The sequence below is a fragment of the Hemiscyllium ocellatum genome, chromosome 35 (genome assembly GCF_020745735.1).
Source record: "Hemiscyllium ocellatum isolate sHemOce1 chromosome 35, sHemOce1.pat.X.cur, whole genome shotgun sequence".
Lineage (NCBI taxonomy): Eukaryota > Metazoa > Chordata > Chondrichthyes > Orectolobiformes > Hemiscylliidae > Hemiscyllium > Hemiscyllium ocellatum.
In genome coordinates this window covers 35,379,252-35,396,189 of record NC_083435.1, presented here as the reverse complement: position 1 = coordinate 35,396,189, position 16,938 = coordinate 35,379,252, and the positions used below count along the sequence as shown (strand labels likewise).

The following is a 16,938-nucleotide window of genomic DNA, read 5'->3' as shown; positions in this document are numbered from 1 at the left end:
TCCCCATTTCCCGGTGAGGATTGAGGAGTTTCTGTTGCACTGTCAACACCTGGCTGCAGTATAACTGCAGAGAAGCAGTGGACGGGAAGAGGTGGCCTGAGATTTGACACAACAATCGAAAATCTTTCGAAGCAGAAGATGATAATGGTAACGGCAGCAGGGGAGGGGGAATGGGGAAATCAGAGGAAACGAGACACAAGCACAGAAAGGTGGAACCTCCTCTCGTGTTGCTGAAGAAAGTGTAACATCATTGCTAGCAGTTCAGTGCAGTACTACCCGAGGCAGCCTCTGAGTCAGTGAACAAATAGGAACTTGAAATACATGGATCTGATCCGTGACCTTTCTGCAATAGAGATCCTGTTGAGTGGGTCTATTAGAGGGTGGGGTGCTGAGCTGGTACATGGTGACAGACGTGGCATTGCATTCCTGGAATCTGTGAAAATTTTCTCTACCTCCCATTACATTTATCTAAAAGTGCCATTTATATATAAAACCCATTCTAACCAACATCACAAATATAATAATGTGTATTTGTTTCTCTGTTCTGCAGGAACTGAAAAGATTGAGAGAAAGGCAAGTATCCAATCCAAACCCACTCATGGTTTTACTCTGTGATCCAAGTTTTCATTTAGCAGCAAGTGACTATGTCAGTTCCATGTTAACAGGTACTTGGATGAAGGGGAGGAAGGAGATGATGAAGAGGATGATTCACAGTGCAGTGAAGATGAAGAAATACTGACAGTTCCAAGAGGGAAGTATATAGAATTCCAAGGCCCGTTGCTTTACACCGTGTGGAAGGAGATGAAACAGATTATCTCTCCAGGTAAGAAACCCCACAGTATTGCGTCCTCTCTTTGGAAAGCTGGCTCATTTCCCCTTCCCCCACCTCACCCTAGTTCCAATCTTCCAGCTCAGCACTGTCCCCATGACATGTCCGGACTTGTCCGACCTGCCTAGCTCCTTTTCCACCTATCCACTCCACCCTCTCCTCCCTGACCTATCACCTTCATCCCCTCCCCCACTCACCCATTGTACTGTGTGCTACTCTCTCCCCACCCCCACCCTCCCCTAGCTTATCTCTCCACGCTTCAGGCTCACTGCCTTTATTCCTGATGAAGGGCTTTTGCCCGAAACGTCGATTTCGCTGCACTTTGGATGCTGCCTGAACTGCTGTGCTCTTCCAGCACCACTGATCCAGAATCTGGTTTCCAGCATCTGCAGTCATTGTTCTTTCTTCTCTTCTCCACTGTCGTGTGACTGCTGCCTGTGACTCAGTTCGGAACAGCAGGGGGCAGCAGTCGTGATGATCTCACTCGAGAGAGACCATTTTTTATGTGACACAGGCATGCAGGGGTCATGGAACCATCTTACTGGATAAAAACTGAAAGTACTGCAAATCAGAAACAAAAATAGAAGTTACTGGAAAAGCTCAGGAGTACTGGCAGCACCTTTGGAGAGAAATCAGTTCATGTTTCGGGTTGAGTGACGCCTCCTCAGAACGATCTTACTTGATAATTAGACACTCGCACTTTCCTCTGTGACTGACTGGACAGTGATCAGACTTGGGAGCCCTGGTGGATTTATGTTCCTGTCTGACCTCAGAATCTGAACGGTGAGGCTAACAACAGGGAGGAAGCCTGTTTTGCCTCAAGCCTGTTCAGCCATTCACAATGATTGTAGCTGACCTTGCATCTCACTACATGCTTGTCCCATCTCCCTGTATCCCTTAAGGTTAAACATAAATTGCCAGCTTCAATTTTAAAATGAGGAATAAGTCTGGAATTGCCTGCTTTTCGCAGAAATGAATTTCAAACTTCCAACACAGGTACCGTTTGTGTGAAAGTATTTCCTAATTTCACTCCTGAAAGCTCTAACAGGAGGGCAGGAATGGTTTGGGGCCTATTTCATGGTTAGATGTGACTGAGTCCAAAGTCTGGTTTTCAATAATTGAATTTAGCAATGTACTTGTGAACATTTGTAGTTCAGGTTGTGAATGTGGTTTTTGGTTAGCTTGCTTAATCACCTTCACAGATCGGGGCATAGAAACATTAAGTTGAGTAGAACAACAACGCTACATGGAAGTGGCACTGATGATGTTACCTAGCATTTGAAATGTGGAGCTTATTCAAGGACGAGTTGCTGAGCATCCTTAATAAATATATACTGGTCAGGCAGGGAGAAAGTTGTCGAGTGAGGGAGCCGTGGTTTACTGAGCAAGTAGTAGCTCTTGTCAAAGGCCTATGTTAGGATGAGACATGAAGGCTCAATTAGGGCACTTGAGAGTTACAAGTTAGCCAGGAAAGGCCTAAAGAGAGAGCTAGGAAGAGCCAGGAGGGGACATGAGAAGTCATTGGCAGGTAGGATCAAGGAGAACCCTAAGGCTTTCTACAGCTGTATCAGGAATAAAAGGATGACTAGAGTAAGATTAGGGCAATCAAGCATAGTGGTGGGAAGTTGTGCGTGGAGGCTGAGGAGATAGGGGAAGCACGAAATGAAAACTTTTCATCCGTATTCACATGGGAAAAAGACAAAGTGTGGTCGAAGAGAATACTGAGATACAGGCTACAATACTAGATGGGATTGCGGTGCATAAATGGAGGTGTTAGCAATTCTGGAAAAATAGATAAGTCCCCTGGGCTGGATGGGATTTATCCTGGGATTCTCTGGGAGGCCAGAGAGGAGACTGTCGAGCCTTTGGCTTTGATCTTTATGCAGTCATTGTCTACAGGAATAGTGCCAGAAGACTGGGAGGATAGCAAATGTTGCTCCCTTATTCAAGAAGGGAAGTAGAGACAACGCGGAAATTATAGACCAGTGAGCCTTACTTTGGTTGTGGGTACAGTGTTGGAAAGGATTATAAGAGATAGGATTTACAATCATCTAGAGAGGAATAAGTTGATTAGGGATCGTCAACACAGTATGTGAAGGGTAGGTCGTGCCTCACAAACCTTAATGAGGTCTTTGAGATGGTGACTAAACAGGTGGATGAGGGTAAAGCAGTGATGTGGTGTATCTGGATTTCAGTAAGGCATTTGATAAATTTGTGGATGACACTAAGGTTGGTGGAGTTGTGGATAGTGACAAAGGATGTTGCAGGTTATAGAGAGATATAGATAAGCTGCAGAGCTGGGCTGTGTGGTGGCAAATGGAGTTTAATGTGAAAAAGTGTGAAGTGATTCACTTTGGAAGGAGTAACAGGAATACAGAGTACTGGGCTAATGGGAAGATTCTTGGCAGTGCAGATAAGCAGAGAGATCTGTGTCCAGGTACATAGATCCCTGAAAGTTACTACCGAGGTTGATGGGGATGTTAAGAAGGCATATGGTGTGTTAGCTTTTATTGGTAGAGAGATTGAGTTTCGGCACTGTGATGTCATGCTGCAGCTGTACAAAACTTGGGTGCGGCCGCACTTAGAGTATTGCGTACAGTTCTGGTCACCGCATTATAGGAAGGATGTGGAAGCTTTGGAAAGGGTTCAGAGGAGATTTACTGGGATGTTGCTTGGTATGGCAATTTTACCGATCCATTAAGTAACCCTTTCCTTAATCACAAATTCTAGTCTTTTGCCAACAACATAATTCCATGATGTGTCCAGGCACATTGGGCCTGTGTTCTCTAGAGTTGTGAAGAGTGAGAGGTGATCTGATTAAAACCTGGAGAATCCATAAAGCAGTAATCAGGTTAAACTGTTTCCCTTGGTTGGTTCATCTAGAGCCAGGGGACACTATTTAACAATAAGGGGAATGCCATTTAGGACTGGGATGAGGAGAAATCTCTACGCCCAGAGAGTTACGAACCTTCGGAATTCGGTATGCTAGAAGGCTATATTTTTAATTGATGAAATGTATAAATGATATAGTTAAATTGTGGTTGATAAAGTTTTGATTACCAATGGTGTAAGGGATTATGGGGATTATGTGGTTAAAAGGTTTTGAAGTGCTCGATCAGTTATAATTGTGTTGAACGGGGGAAGCAATCTCAATGGGCTGAATGGCCAACTCCCCTGTTCTTATGTTTCTCTGACCTTCCACTGCACTGTCCAGCAACACAGGGATTTTCACTTCGGTGGGCTCTCCTTCTAGAGTGCACTTGGGAACATGATCTGGTGAGTACATCACCGATCCATTTCTGCTGTTGGTCCAGGGACAAATGGCCCATAGATCTGACTCCGAGCATAGCCGGAGGCCAGGCCAAACAGAAACTGAACCCATTTCCTAATTTTGAATGACCAGGCAGAGGAACAACAGGCAGGTTTTTGAGAGTGGACTCTGTCAGCTTGTTCGAAGGGTGTAGAATTCCTTAGCATTATCAGCACTGTGCTGGCACTGGCAGCTGTGTGTCTTTCTGTCTCTGCGGACAACCGGGTAATCGCCGTGGCGACCAAGGTCCAGTGCACCCAGTGTCGGCTGGTAATGTGCAGAGACCCGAACTCCGTCGCTGTTCCTAGATCAATGGCAAGGCAAGAGAGACAGAGGTAACTTACACCGAGTGCCCCTCATCTCAGGGCGATAGCATCATGCTAACAAGATAACCCAAAAGCTCTTCCCCAGCCCCTTGCCTGTCATCTCAAAGTCTGCAGCAGGAGGAGGTTGAGCCTGCATCTAGACAGGAGGCTGTCAGCAGGCCTCTGCTCTCTAGGCCCAACTGCACCAGGGTCAAAACTCCCACGTCTCCCAGGGCAATAAGGCCAAATACAAAGCAGGCTCCTGTGAATTCCAACAGCAGAGTTCAGGACTGCGCCTTGATACAGTGGGAGGTAGAGAAAGAAGAACACTTACTGAAAGCACATGGATCATTGCAAATCATCTTTCACCTTAGAATATGTTCACTTTCTAGATTAGATTAGATTAGACTTATCTACTGCACTATAAATTTCCTGGTTGGATTTGGTTAAGTCCTAGCCATGTCAGAGATGAGCAGTCTCTCGAGACATCCCGAAGATGGAAGAATTTTCAGTCGCCATTCATCTCTCACAAGTTACTGACCCTTTCACTGCAGGTAGTGTCAGACATTCTAGATGTCAAGGACAGCAGCTGATATGTTCAACGTACACAACAATGAGACTGAACAACATGTACGGAGAATGTGTTGTGTCTGGTCTGTGACAACGTAAGAAATACAGGCCATTTAATTAAAAACGAGTCTGTTAGTAGGTATTTGTGATCAGCCTGTTCAGCGATGTTATGACACACTTGGGCAGCAGGAGGTGCTTGAACCTGGACCTTCTGGCTCAGAGATAGGAGACAGTGCCACGAGAACCCTGTGCAGGTCCCTTTAAGGGGAAACCAGGACAGCTTCAGAATTGGTGGAGAGAAGTTTGCACTAAAGCCTTGCTCCGTAAAGGGGCTTCTGTCACACAGTGGCAGTGTCCCTGCTTCTGAGTCAGGAGGTGTGGGTTCAAGTCACACCCACTTCAGAGGTGTGTCACATCTGAACATGTTGATTAAGGAAAAAAGCGTTTGGCTTTGTGTCGGGGCTCTTGTGACGTAATGCAAGCGTCCTAACATTACCGTATACTGTATCTACTCTGTAAGACTTTCTCATTCCGAAATTATGAATATTAATTTGTGTCCATGTTCCTCAGTAAAGCATTGAACATAATGTTTATTTTATTTTGCCAGTTCCAGCCTCACTGACCCTGGATCCAAACACCGTGCCTCGTAACCTCATCTTGTCAAAGGACCTGACCAGTGTCAGAGCCGGAAACAGCACATTCATGCTTCCTAACAACCCGGAGAGATTCGGCACTGTTCCATTTGTCATGGGGTCACAGGGATTCACATCAGGGAAACACTACTGGGAGGTGGAAGTGGAGGATAAAACTGAGTGGACACTAGGTGTGGCTGAAGAGTCATCCAGTAGGAAGGGAAGCTTCCACCTTGGGCCAGAATACGGTTACTGGACCGTGTGGCTTACCTCTGGCAATGAATATAGAACTAACGATCGTCCATTTGCCCAACTGACTCCGAATGTGAACCCCAGAATGATTGGTGTTTACCTAGATTATGAGGGAGGACAGGTGATCTTTTATAATGCTGAAGATATGTCCCTTCTCTATACTTTCACTGACATGTTCACTGAGAAACTCTTTCCTTTATTCTATCCTGGAACAAGCGATAATGCTCCTCTTAAATTGCGTCATTTAGAACTGTAGATCTAACTTACAGATTGTCTCAAATTCTGGGGAGAATGTGACCACTGCTAGGTGGATATTCCACATATTACAAGTAACTATTGAGGCACATCTAGGAACAGCGCCAGGAAAAAGGCATTTGTTGATGAATAGTGGGGAATGAGAGCCTGCATTGGAAAGCGTTTTTTGTCCTGACCATTTGGAGTGTACTCACTAACTGGAGTGTGTGTTACTGTGTAGCATAAAGTTGTTCCAATTTCACTTCTTGGCTCCTCACATCAGCTTCCCAACCCAGGGAACTCCCTGGTCAGAACTTCCCAACTCAGTCTTGATCCTTCCCCTCCGCTACTTTGTGAATCTGGCCTCTGTGTAACGAGGTGAAGTAATGACAGTCAGTGTGAGCAAACTGCATCTTTTACACACAGGCAGACATTGGTAATCAGATAAATTACCAAGTGGCATGTGGCTCAGTGGTTAGTAATGCTGCCTTAGAGTGCAGAGACACAGGTCAGATTCCAGCTTCTGGGTGACTGTTGGTGTGGAGTTTGCACATTCTCCTCGTGACTGTGGGTTCCCTCTAGGTGCTCTGATATCCTCCCACAATCCAAAGATATGTAAGTTAGGTGAATTGGCCATGCTAAATTGCCCATAGTGTTCAGGGATGTGTAAGCTAGGTGCATTACTCAGAGATAAATGTAGAGTAATAGGGTAGAGAAATGTGTCTGTGTGGGTTACTCTTCGTAGGTTTGGTGTGGACTTGTTGGGCCAAATGACCTGTTTCCACTCTTGAGATTTTATGATTCTATGATAAAGTAAAGATCTACATCACTGTAATCTGGGAATACAAGATGATCAGGGGGCTTTCATTAGTATGAGCATGTGCAAAGATTTTGCTTGGGGATAACCCAATATTTTTTGAGAAGAGAATATTACAAATCAGAAATCTATCTTTTGAAAACACAATTGTGATTGTGCAAGAGTTGTAGATGTAGTTTACTTCTAAAGTTTTATCGTACTGCACAGGAAATAACTTTTCTTTATAATGTCAAGGTTTTTGACTGAAATTTCTTGTCAGCCTCTTGTGTATGAATCTCCGATTCTATCCAATTCTGGCAGTTGGGGAATTTAAATATGAAATATTGCATTGGGGTTGCTAACTAAGGGATTGTGAAAAAAAAACTCCTAATTTTGTTTCTATTTTTGCTTCTCATTCACAAATGCTTTAATTGGGGTTGGAGGGGGGAGTGGAATTCTGTGGTCTTTACTTAATCTGGTATGTAACTTCAGACCCACCACAATCTTAATAGCATTGAACTGTTAAAATATTTCTGGACTCTTGGTTAAAATGGATCAAAATATACAGACTGCGCAGCATTAATCAAGACACCAGAAAAGGCAGTGCCACAGCCAGACCTGAAGAATTTGTGAAGTTCACACTGACACATGAGACCTTGTGCCACATTTCATGTTAAATAGTCCTACAGATTCAGCAAGAAACAACTTGCTGTATTCACAATGTCATCATCTACAGCCAATATCCCAGCAAACATCGAGGGCCGAAGGGCCTGTACTGCGCTGTAATGTTCTAAAAACCCAATCAGAATCTGTGTGCTATCATTGAGAAAACTATATCACTGACAGGAGGGGTGGAAGTACACTGGTATATAGTCCAGAGGATGAGTTTTCTCAACATTGTCTTCGCAGCCCTGTTGTCTCTCAGGATGAAGTCTAAAACAAGCGTAGAAACCTTCCATTACCCTCTTTTGGCCCTCCAGTAGCTGCTGAATCAGTACATTTCTATGTTGAAAACTACTTGATTGGCAAGAATACAGAATGCATTCTGGATGAGGGATTCCAATGTCAATCAGCAACAGTAGCTTAGTAGCACCACTACTGATCCATACTGGCCATGTCCTGAAGGACATTTCTGCACTGAGACTGGAACTGTCACAAGTGTTGAGGTGACAAATAAGGAACAAAACGTACTTCATCTCACCATCTGACTGTTGCAGATATATGTGTTCATAAAGTATTGGTGGTGACAACTGCACAGACCTAGCCTTCATGTTGAGAGTACTGTCCATCATGTTCTATGACACTACGACTAAAGATTCAGTAAAAATCTAGGAACTCAACCGTGAGCATATTGGAGGCACTGTGGCCCACCAACATCTGTAATTGGACTTGACCACAATCTGTTAGTTCATGAGCACAGTGATGTGTACAATAGGACATGCAAGGATAGGCTGAAGGCATGTCTCAACCTGTCGTTCCAACCTTGTGAAGCTACAACTTAGTACTCTAGTGTTATTCTTTAACAATTAGACTGTTGTTTAGTTCTTTGTAAATGTCAAATAATCAAAGTATATTAATTAATCAATTAATCTATAATATTCTGCTTAATTGTAATCCACAACACTAGTCAATAAAATAACTAAATTATGTTTTAATTTTAAGACTGTTTTGTATTTTTTATATGATGTTCTTGCTATTTTTACTAACTTTTGCCAAGCACCAGCAGTCACTATGTCACTTCACAAGAGCAAGCAGTTTTCTCAATGATAGCACACAGATTCTGAGTTCAGTACAGCATCAGGGCCGATGAACAGAAGCATTCCTATGCAAGAAGATTTAACAGTGCCCGGGAGTGGGGAACCTGATCACTGGCTGACTATGGAGGTAGGAGCTACAGCCCAAGGGTATCGTCAAAATCAGGAGCTTTTGCCCGAAATATCGATTTTTTTTCCAGCTCCTCGGATGCTGCCTGACCTGCTGTGCTTTTCCAGCACCACTCTGATCTCCAGTATCTGCAGTCCTCACTTTCGCCCAGTTAGCACTGGGAGGCTGGTCAATTGTCTGATACATCTCTGGCACAGACATGCACGACCATACACCGTCCAGCAGGGGTAACAGATGAGTAATCAGAAATGGGACTCACATCACAAGACTTTCAAGCTCAGCGCACATCAGTACGTTCAACCCATAAACTGGACATTGTGCTGTGTCCTTTGCAAAGACAGTTTTGTGTGTTACAGTTGCCTTCCAGGTCACTGGTGTTCATACACTGGGGAGCAGTTAATCATTGTGTCCCTTCTTCATCAGTGCGGACACACATTGGAAAGTGATGCTAGGCAGTTTGCACTGGATACACACTGGGAGCAGAGGTACAGAATTGGACACAGTGTGCAGTCCCTGGGGAAATTTCAGCAGCCTCTCACATGATGGTCATGGTACTGTCACTGGACTAGTAATCCAAAACGCTAAGCTAATATTCTGGTTTCAAATCCCATAATGGCAGCTGGTGAAGCTAGAATTCAATGGACAAATCTGTAATTATGGCACTCACTGAGTGTTAGCCTAATGGTGAGTGATTTTCATCAAACCCCATATGTTTCTCACTAATGCCTTCCAGGGAAGAACATCCTAGTTAGCCACTGCACAGAGCTCTGAAGAGAATCTCAACAGTTTAGTCTCAACTGTCTGGCAATCATTCATATATACAGGTCTGTACATTTACCATCCATATACTTAGCAGTGGCATCAGCTGGGCCCGATTACTGCGTGGGCGACCCCGTTCTTCTTTAGACAGGCAGATGTTACACGGTGGTCTTTCCCCACCGCGCCTTGGCGGCAGCTGCCCCAAGCTTCAGCGCGTCCCTCAACACGTAGTCCTGGACCTTGGAATGTGCCAGTCTGCAACACTCAGTCAGGGTCAACTCCTTCAGCTGGAAGATCAACAGGTTTCGGACCACCCAGAGAGCGTCCTTCACCGAGTTGATGATCCTCCAGGCACAGTTGATGTTCGTCTCGGTGTGCGTCCCGGGGAACAGGCCGTAGAGCACGGAGTCCCGTGTCATGGCGCTGCTCGGGACGAACCTCGACAAACACCACTGCATTCCTCTCCAGACTTCCTCTGCGTAGGCACATTCCAGAAGGAGGTGTGTGACAGAATTGTCCCCCCCCCTCAGCCGCTTCGAGGGCAGCGTGCGGTGCGGCAGAGTCCGGGCGTGCATAAAGGATCTCACAGGCAGAGCCCTTCTCACCACCAGCCAAGCCATGTCTTGGTGCTTGTTGGAAAGCTCTGGTGATGAGGCATTCTGCCAAACCGCTTGATAGGATCCGCCCTCTCCTTTACCCGAAGGGTCTCAAGGACACTACGTGCTGACCACTTCCTGATGGACTTGTGGTCTAAGGTGTTTTTCTTCATAAACTTATCCACGAAGGACAGGTGATATGGAACGGTCCAACTACTCGGAGCGTTCCGCAGCAGCGAGGCCAGGCCCATCCTTCGCAACACCGGGGACAGGTAGAACCTCAGTACGTAGTGACACTTGGTGTTTGCGTACCGGGGACATACAAAGGTGGCCATCAGGGTGAGGGTGGCATTGGGTGTATTTTTTCCCCCGTTGCCCAGATCTTTGTACAGCGAGTCCCTTCGGACCTGGTCCATCTTTGACCTCCATATGAAGTGGAAGATGGCCCGGGTGACTGCAGCGGCGCAGGTTCTGGGAATAGGCCAGACCTGTGCCACGTATAATAGCAATGACAGTGCCTCACACCTGATGACCAGGTTTTTTCCAGCGATGGAGAGTGACCGTAGCCTCCATCTGCCCAGTTTCTGCCTCACTTTGTTGATACGCTCCTCCCAAGACTTGGCGCATGCCCCACCCCCCCCGAACCAAATACCCAGCACCTTCAAGTGGTCGGTCCTGACGGTGAAGGGGATCGAGGATTGGTCGGCCCAGTTCCCTTACTGATGGGAACAAACTGGCAATTCTCTTCACAAGTCATGGCAGGTTTCACCAGGATCACCACCGAATATCTCTCTTGTTTATAACAATCCTAATTCAAATGACTTAGGAGAAAGTGAGCACTGCGGATGCTGGAGATCAGAGTCGAAGAGTGTGGTCCTCTGTGACTCTCTCGCTAGGTCCATGCTCCTCAACCAATCCACCCTCCCCTCCCAACACCTTCCCCTGCCACTGCAAGAATTGAAAAGCCTGAGCCCACACCTCACACCACCAGAACCATAGGGACCATGCGGTAGGGCACTTCTTCAAGGGAAGCTTTGAGGATATCCTTAATGCAGTTTCTCTGTCCTCCTGCAAACACTAAGTGTGGCACAGCCTGGACTACAGAGCTTATTTTGCAAATTCTGAGTCAATTGCCTCACTTGAACAAGTTCCTGGTTGCTGGGGATGTTAGCTCAGCACAGGAAACTGTTCTTAAATGCCTTTGGATTTTCAGGTATTTGTGGCTGGTTATATTGCTTTCAGAATTTGAGATATCTGCTGTACATTGTCCAGTCTCTGGAAGTAAGTTACACAGAGGCCAGGTAGACCATGGGTATGGGTCTGAGGTCCTAATTATCAAACACTCTGTTTCTCAGCTGATCTCAGGCTGCACTGATATACTGAAGGCAATGTGGAATAACATCCTCAATGTCTGCTCACTGACATAGGGCTCCCAATGAATGAAAATACCTTCCAGCTATTTAGCGTGAATCAATAGTTGGTGGGGTGGGTGTTAGATGTTGGAGGCAGAGGCCCGTCAGCATCCAGATGATTAGTCTAAGGCCCATTCTCTACAACCCTCCAGCGATGGGTTGCTGATGGTTCAGAGCTTGACCTCTGAGCGTGAGTCATCTCCAGACTGCAGCTCCGTGAGAGAGTGTCCTCTCAGCTCTGGATGACAGACTGCTCGGGATGGCTCCATTTCCTATACATTCTGGGGAGAACCTCCACCCCGGTAAGAATCTCTTTGGTTATGGTTTGGAGCGTTGTGTTGAAGGAAGATGGAGAAGAAAATTGATGCAACGAGCTGGTTATTTGTGCTGATCTGTGGTGAATGGAATGGAATTCAGCTCAATGTAAGGTATTGCATTTGGACATGACAAACACGGCAAAGGAAGACATAATGAACAGTAGGATCCTGGGAAGCTTCAAGGACCAAATGGATCTTGTTGCGCATATACATAAAGTTGCAGGACAGTTAGATAAAGTGCCTCAGAGGTATATGGAATACTTGCCTTCATTATCATTTAAGAGTTATGCTGGAATTATATTGTGTTAATTAGGTTAAGTGTTAATTATATTAAGTGTTAATTAGACCTCAGCGAGAGTATTCTGTGCAGTTCTGGAATCCTCATTACAGAAGCTCTGTGCTTGGTGGAGATGATGCAGTGGCGATTGACCAGGATGTTGCCTGGGTTGGAGAGTTTTAGTTATGAAGAGAGACTGTGTAGACGGTGGTTGTATTCCGTAAAGCAGAGGAGACTGATTGGGAACACAACTTAGATCAATAAAATTGAGGAGCATACATAGGGTGGACAGGAAGAACCATTTTATTTTGGCAGAGCTTTCAATGAACAGGTAGCAAAGAATGAAACTAAGGGGCAGGAGGACTTGAGGAGATGTGAGGGAAATGTCTTTCACCCAGAAGAGTGGGATAGCCTGGAATTTGCTGCCTGTAAGGGTAGTATCAGCAGAGACCCACATAACAGTGAAGAAGTCAGGGTAAGGGTTAGATTCTCATCCCATTTCCAAGTGTACTTGTGACACCAGGGCACACAAGGCAATGGGCCAACTGCTGGAAAATGGGATTAGCATAGTTGAGTAGTTGGTGTGGAGAGTCAGAACGGGCATTGATCGAAACTGTGAAACATTGCCCAGCCACCTGATGCCAGGAGGAAGAACGCCTCATCTTCTGCCTTGGGACCCTCCAATCACACGGCATCAACATCGACTTCACCAGTTTTCTCATCTCCTCTCCCCTCATCCCAGATCCAACCCTCTAACTGCTCTCTTGAACTGTCCTCCCTGTCCAGCTTCCTTCCCACCCATCCGTTCCACCCTCCTTGCTGACCTATCACCATCACTCCCCACCTGCACCTATCTGTCGGCTTTTCCAGCTACTTCACCCCCACCTCCACCTCCACCCCCACTCTCCTATTTATCTTATTATCCAGCCCCCCCCCCCCCCAACCCACATTGCTGATGAAGGGCTTATGCCTGAAACATAATCTCTCCTTATCCTCAGATGCCTGACCTGCTGTGCTTTTCCAGCACCACATCTTTAAACTCTGATCTGCAGTCCTCACTTTCTCCCTTGCCCAGGGATGTCCTATATAATAAATCGAGCAGGACAAATTCAACCTGCCCTCTTAGTCTCCTCTCGATCATTAGTAAAGTGACGGAAGGTGTTATCAACAGTGCTATCAAGTAGCGCCCACCTACCCATAACCTGCTCAGTGACGCCCAGTTTGGGTTCTGCCAGGGTCACTCAGCTCCTGACCTCATTACAGACATGGTTCAAACATGGACAAAGGAGCTGAATTCCAGAGGGGATGTGGGAGTGACAGCCCCTGACATCGAGGGTACATTCAACCAAGTGTGACATCAAAGCTTTCTAGCAAAACCGAAATCAGTGGGACTCAGTTGCAGATTAATTTTTTTTTGAAGAGAACTTCCTGAAATCCCAGCGGAAGCCTGCGGGCAGTTGACCTCAGCTGTCTGCCTGTTTACACTTCCTCCAGCATGCAGTGAGGGAGGGGGGGGGGGGGGAAGCTGAGAAAGTAATCCTTGCTGCTGTCCCATTCCCGATTTGTCCCTTTTCAAATTCCTGCCCCCGCCCCCGATTTGCATCTTCAATCTACTATCTCTCTCCGGCTCACGGATTTGTGTTTTACACGTTCGAAGTAAAACCCTTGCAGTGTCCCTTGAAGAAACCTGACCGGGAAATGAGTTTCACAACAAACTGGGAGAAACGAAACTGATGGTAAAGTGAGCGCCAGGGACAGGGACAGGAGCAGTCGGTGAGATGGCCGTCAGTAAACACATCTTATCCCTGAATGAGGATTTAACCTGCTCCCTCTGCCTGGCTGTGTTTGTGGAGCCGGTGCGGTTACAATGTGAGCACAACTTCTGTAAATGCTGCATCCAGAAATACTGGGGGAAGCAGCGTCAGGCGGTGTCCTGCCCCCAGTGTCAGCTCGTTCTCTCCCGGAGGAGCTACACCAGTAACAGGGTGCTGGCTAGGCTCTGTGAGAAGGCCCGGCTACTGGAGCTGAAGCTGCAGGAGGGTCACTCTGACTGTGAGGGTCAGGGGGAGAGTGTACACCAGCTCTGTGAGGAACACGGGGAGAAGCTGATCCTGTTCTGTGAGGAGGATGAGATCCTGGTCTGTGCCAGTTGTGTGGATACCCCCCTCCATTCAGATCACAGGTTCCTGCCGCTCCAGCAGGCGGTTCAAAAGTACAAGGTAAGGGGGAGAGGGAGGGGTGGGGGGAGCAGAGAGTGTGAGTTACCCGGGTCCAATCTTCATTGTTTACTGGGTTGTCATGGAAACATGATGTGGGGGTGCTGGTGTTGGACAGGACCAAAGAAATTTCAGTCCAACATTAGCTTTCAGAGCCCTGCTCCTTCCCCAGGCGTTACTGAGGGATGAAGACCTTCCACACAAAATTGAGAAGGAAAATATCAAAGGGTCATACAAGACATGTGAATGAGTTGACCAACCTCCGAAAGCTCTGAAATCTTTAACCAGTTAGAATGGAGGTGCAGATTACGGCTGATTAATATGCAGATCCCAGAGTTTCTTTCAGGTCACTGCCCTGAGATAACTTCAGGTGTTATCAATGTGAAGGAGGTGACACCTCCGGTCAGACAAGGTATTTTGGATGTGAGGTTGAGAGTCTGTCTGTGTCTTTTATTTCCAAGGTAGGAGTTTATAAAATGCTAGATTGACTGTCTACAAGTGGTGTGTTTTATGAACAAATAGAATGTATCTGTAAACAGAAATCTGCAAATTCACCCCATAGATTCACGTGTGTGTGAGGGGGAGAGATTCTGTGTATGTGTGTGTGTGTGTGTGTGAGTATGCGGGAATCTATGCATCTGAGAGTGTGTGTGTATGATACTGTGTGTGTGTTTGAGAGACTGTGTGAGTTTGAGGGTTTCTATGCATCTGAGTGAGTGTGGGCGTGTTTGTGTGAGAGAGAATGTGAGTGTCTGTGTGTGTGAGTGTACAATGTAGTGGGGTCACCTGTAGTGTGACATAAACCCAAGATCCCATCAGCGGAAACATGTTTCCTGCTCCAGAGTGCCCAATCCTTTAATAATCTTATATGTCTCAATCAGATCCCCTCTCAGCCTTCTAAACTCAACGGTGTACAAGCCCAGTCACTCCAATCTTTCAGCGTAAGGTAGTCCCGCCATTCCAGGAAGTGACCTCGAAAGCAACATTAGCAAGGTCAGCATTATCTGGGGTTAGAGAGTCCAATCATCAGCTTAATAACGGCTGGGAAGAAGCTATTCCTGAACCTGGTGGTGCAAATGTTCAGGATCTTTTGCCTGACGGAAGAGGCTGCAGGAGAGCATTACCAGGATGGGAGGGGTCTTTGATCATATTGGTAGCCTTTCTGCAGCAATGTGCCATACACTTACAGTTCATGGATGGAAGGTTGGTGTCACTGATGCTGTGGGAGGTGTACACCACCTTCTGTAGTTTCTTATGGTCCTGGGCAGAGCAGTTACCGTACCAGGCAATGGGACTAAATTGGGGGAAGGTTAACTATGACAATATTAGGAACAGAGAAATATAGTCTGGGGGTGGCTGTTTGTGAGTAAATCCACATCTGGGAATCTTTTAAGGGCCAGCTGGTTAAGTTCAGGACCAGCATCTTCCTCGAAAAATGGAGGAGAAGGATGGCCAGATTCAGGAAGTTTGGGTGATCAGCGATACTGTGAGCTCAGTCAAAAAAATAAGAAGCATATCTAAGGTTTAGGAAACGGAAGCGTGACAGAGCACATGAGGAAATTAAAGGAAGCAGGAAAGGGCTTCAACACTGAGGTAGGAGGGCTAAAAGGAACCATGAAATGTCTTTGGCAAACAGGATTGAGGGAAATCCCAATGTGTTTTATCTGCATAGAAGGAGCCGGAGGGTAATCAGGGAAAGGGTAGGTTCACTCAAGGATAAAGGAGGGAATTTATGTGTGAAGCTCAGGAGGTGGGTATTCATAGAGGAGAAGGACATAGTGAGGCGAGAGAGGGGTATGTTCACATTCTAGGATGTGTCAATATGAAAAAAAAACAGAGGAGGGATTGGGTGTTTTGAAAGTCATTAAATCAGATAAGTGGCAAGGACCTGAGGAGGGGATCTACGCCAGAATGTGGAAGGAGGCGAGGGAGGAAATTGCTGGGGTACTGTAAGAATGCTTTGTGTCCTCTTTAGTCACAGGCAAGGTCCCAGGGGACTGGAGAATGGCCAATTTTGTTCATTTGTACAAGAAGGACAACAGGGATCATCAGAGAAATTACATGCTGATGCGTCTTACACCAGTGTTAGGGAGATAAAGATTCTTAGGGACAGGATTCACTCCCATTTGAAGTAATTGGGTGATAAGCTTTGTGCAAGGTATTTGGCCAAAAAATTGGGGATCACCTTTTACATGAGATCGACTATTACTCCAGTATATGTTGGTCAACCAGCTATTGGTTTGAACCTATCCCTGGACTCATGAAGATTTTTCACTCTGCCTGTTATAAATAGAGGGGCCCCATATACATAATGAGTAACATTCTCCTCACGTCTGCCCTCACACTTTGTAAAATAACGACAGACCTTGCAATGGATTATGGTGAGATCTGATTCCATTTATAGGACCAGCTGAAAGCATCCTTGGATTCCATGGAGGTGAAAAAGAAAAGTAAGAGTGAATTAAAGCGACAGCAGGAGGGGAAGATTTCTGAACTGGATGTGAGTATGATTTCGATTCCCCTTCAACACAATGAGCCTTGAGCAACCT

General features: G+C 46.1%; 1 protein-coding gene across 1 annotated transcript in view; it reads left to right on the top strand.

Moving 5' to 3' along the window:
* LOC132832625 (uncharacterized) overlaps positions 1-16,938 on the top strand; it is a 58,420-nt gene that overhangs the window by 37,196 nt on the left and 4,286 nt on the right. Inside the window, exons 10-15 of the mRNA XM_060850708.1 lie at positions 551-573; positions 666-823; positions 5,622-6,150; positions 13,594-13,673; positions 13,932-14,392; positions 16,794-16,889. Of these exons, the coding sequence (XP_060706691.1) occupies positions 551-573; positions 666-823; positions 5,622-6,150; positions 13,594-13,673; positions 13,932-14,392; positions 16,794-16,889 (1,347 nt within the window). The remainder of the gene's footprint in view (positions 1-550; positions 574-665; positions 824-5,621; positions 6,151-13,593; positions 13,674-13,931; positions 14,393-16,793; positions 16,890-16,938) is intronic.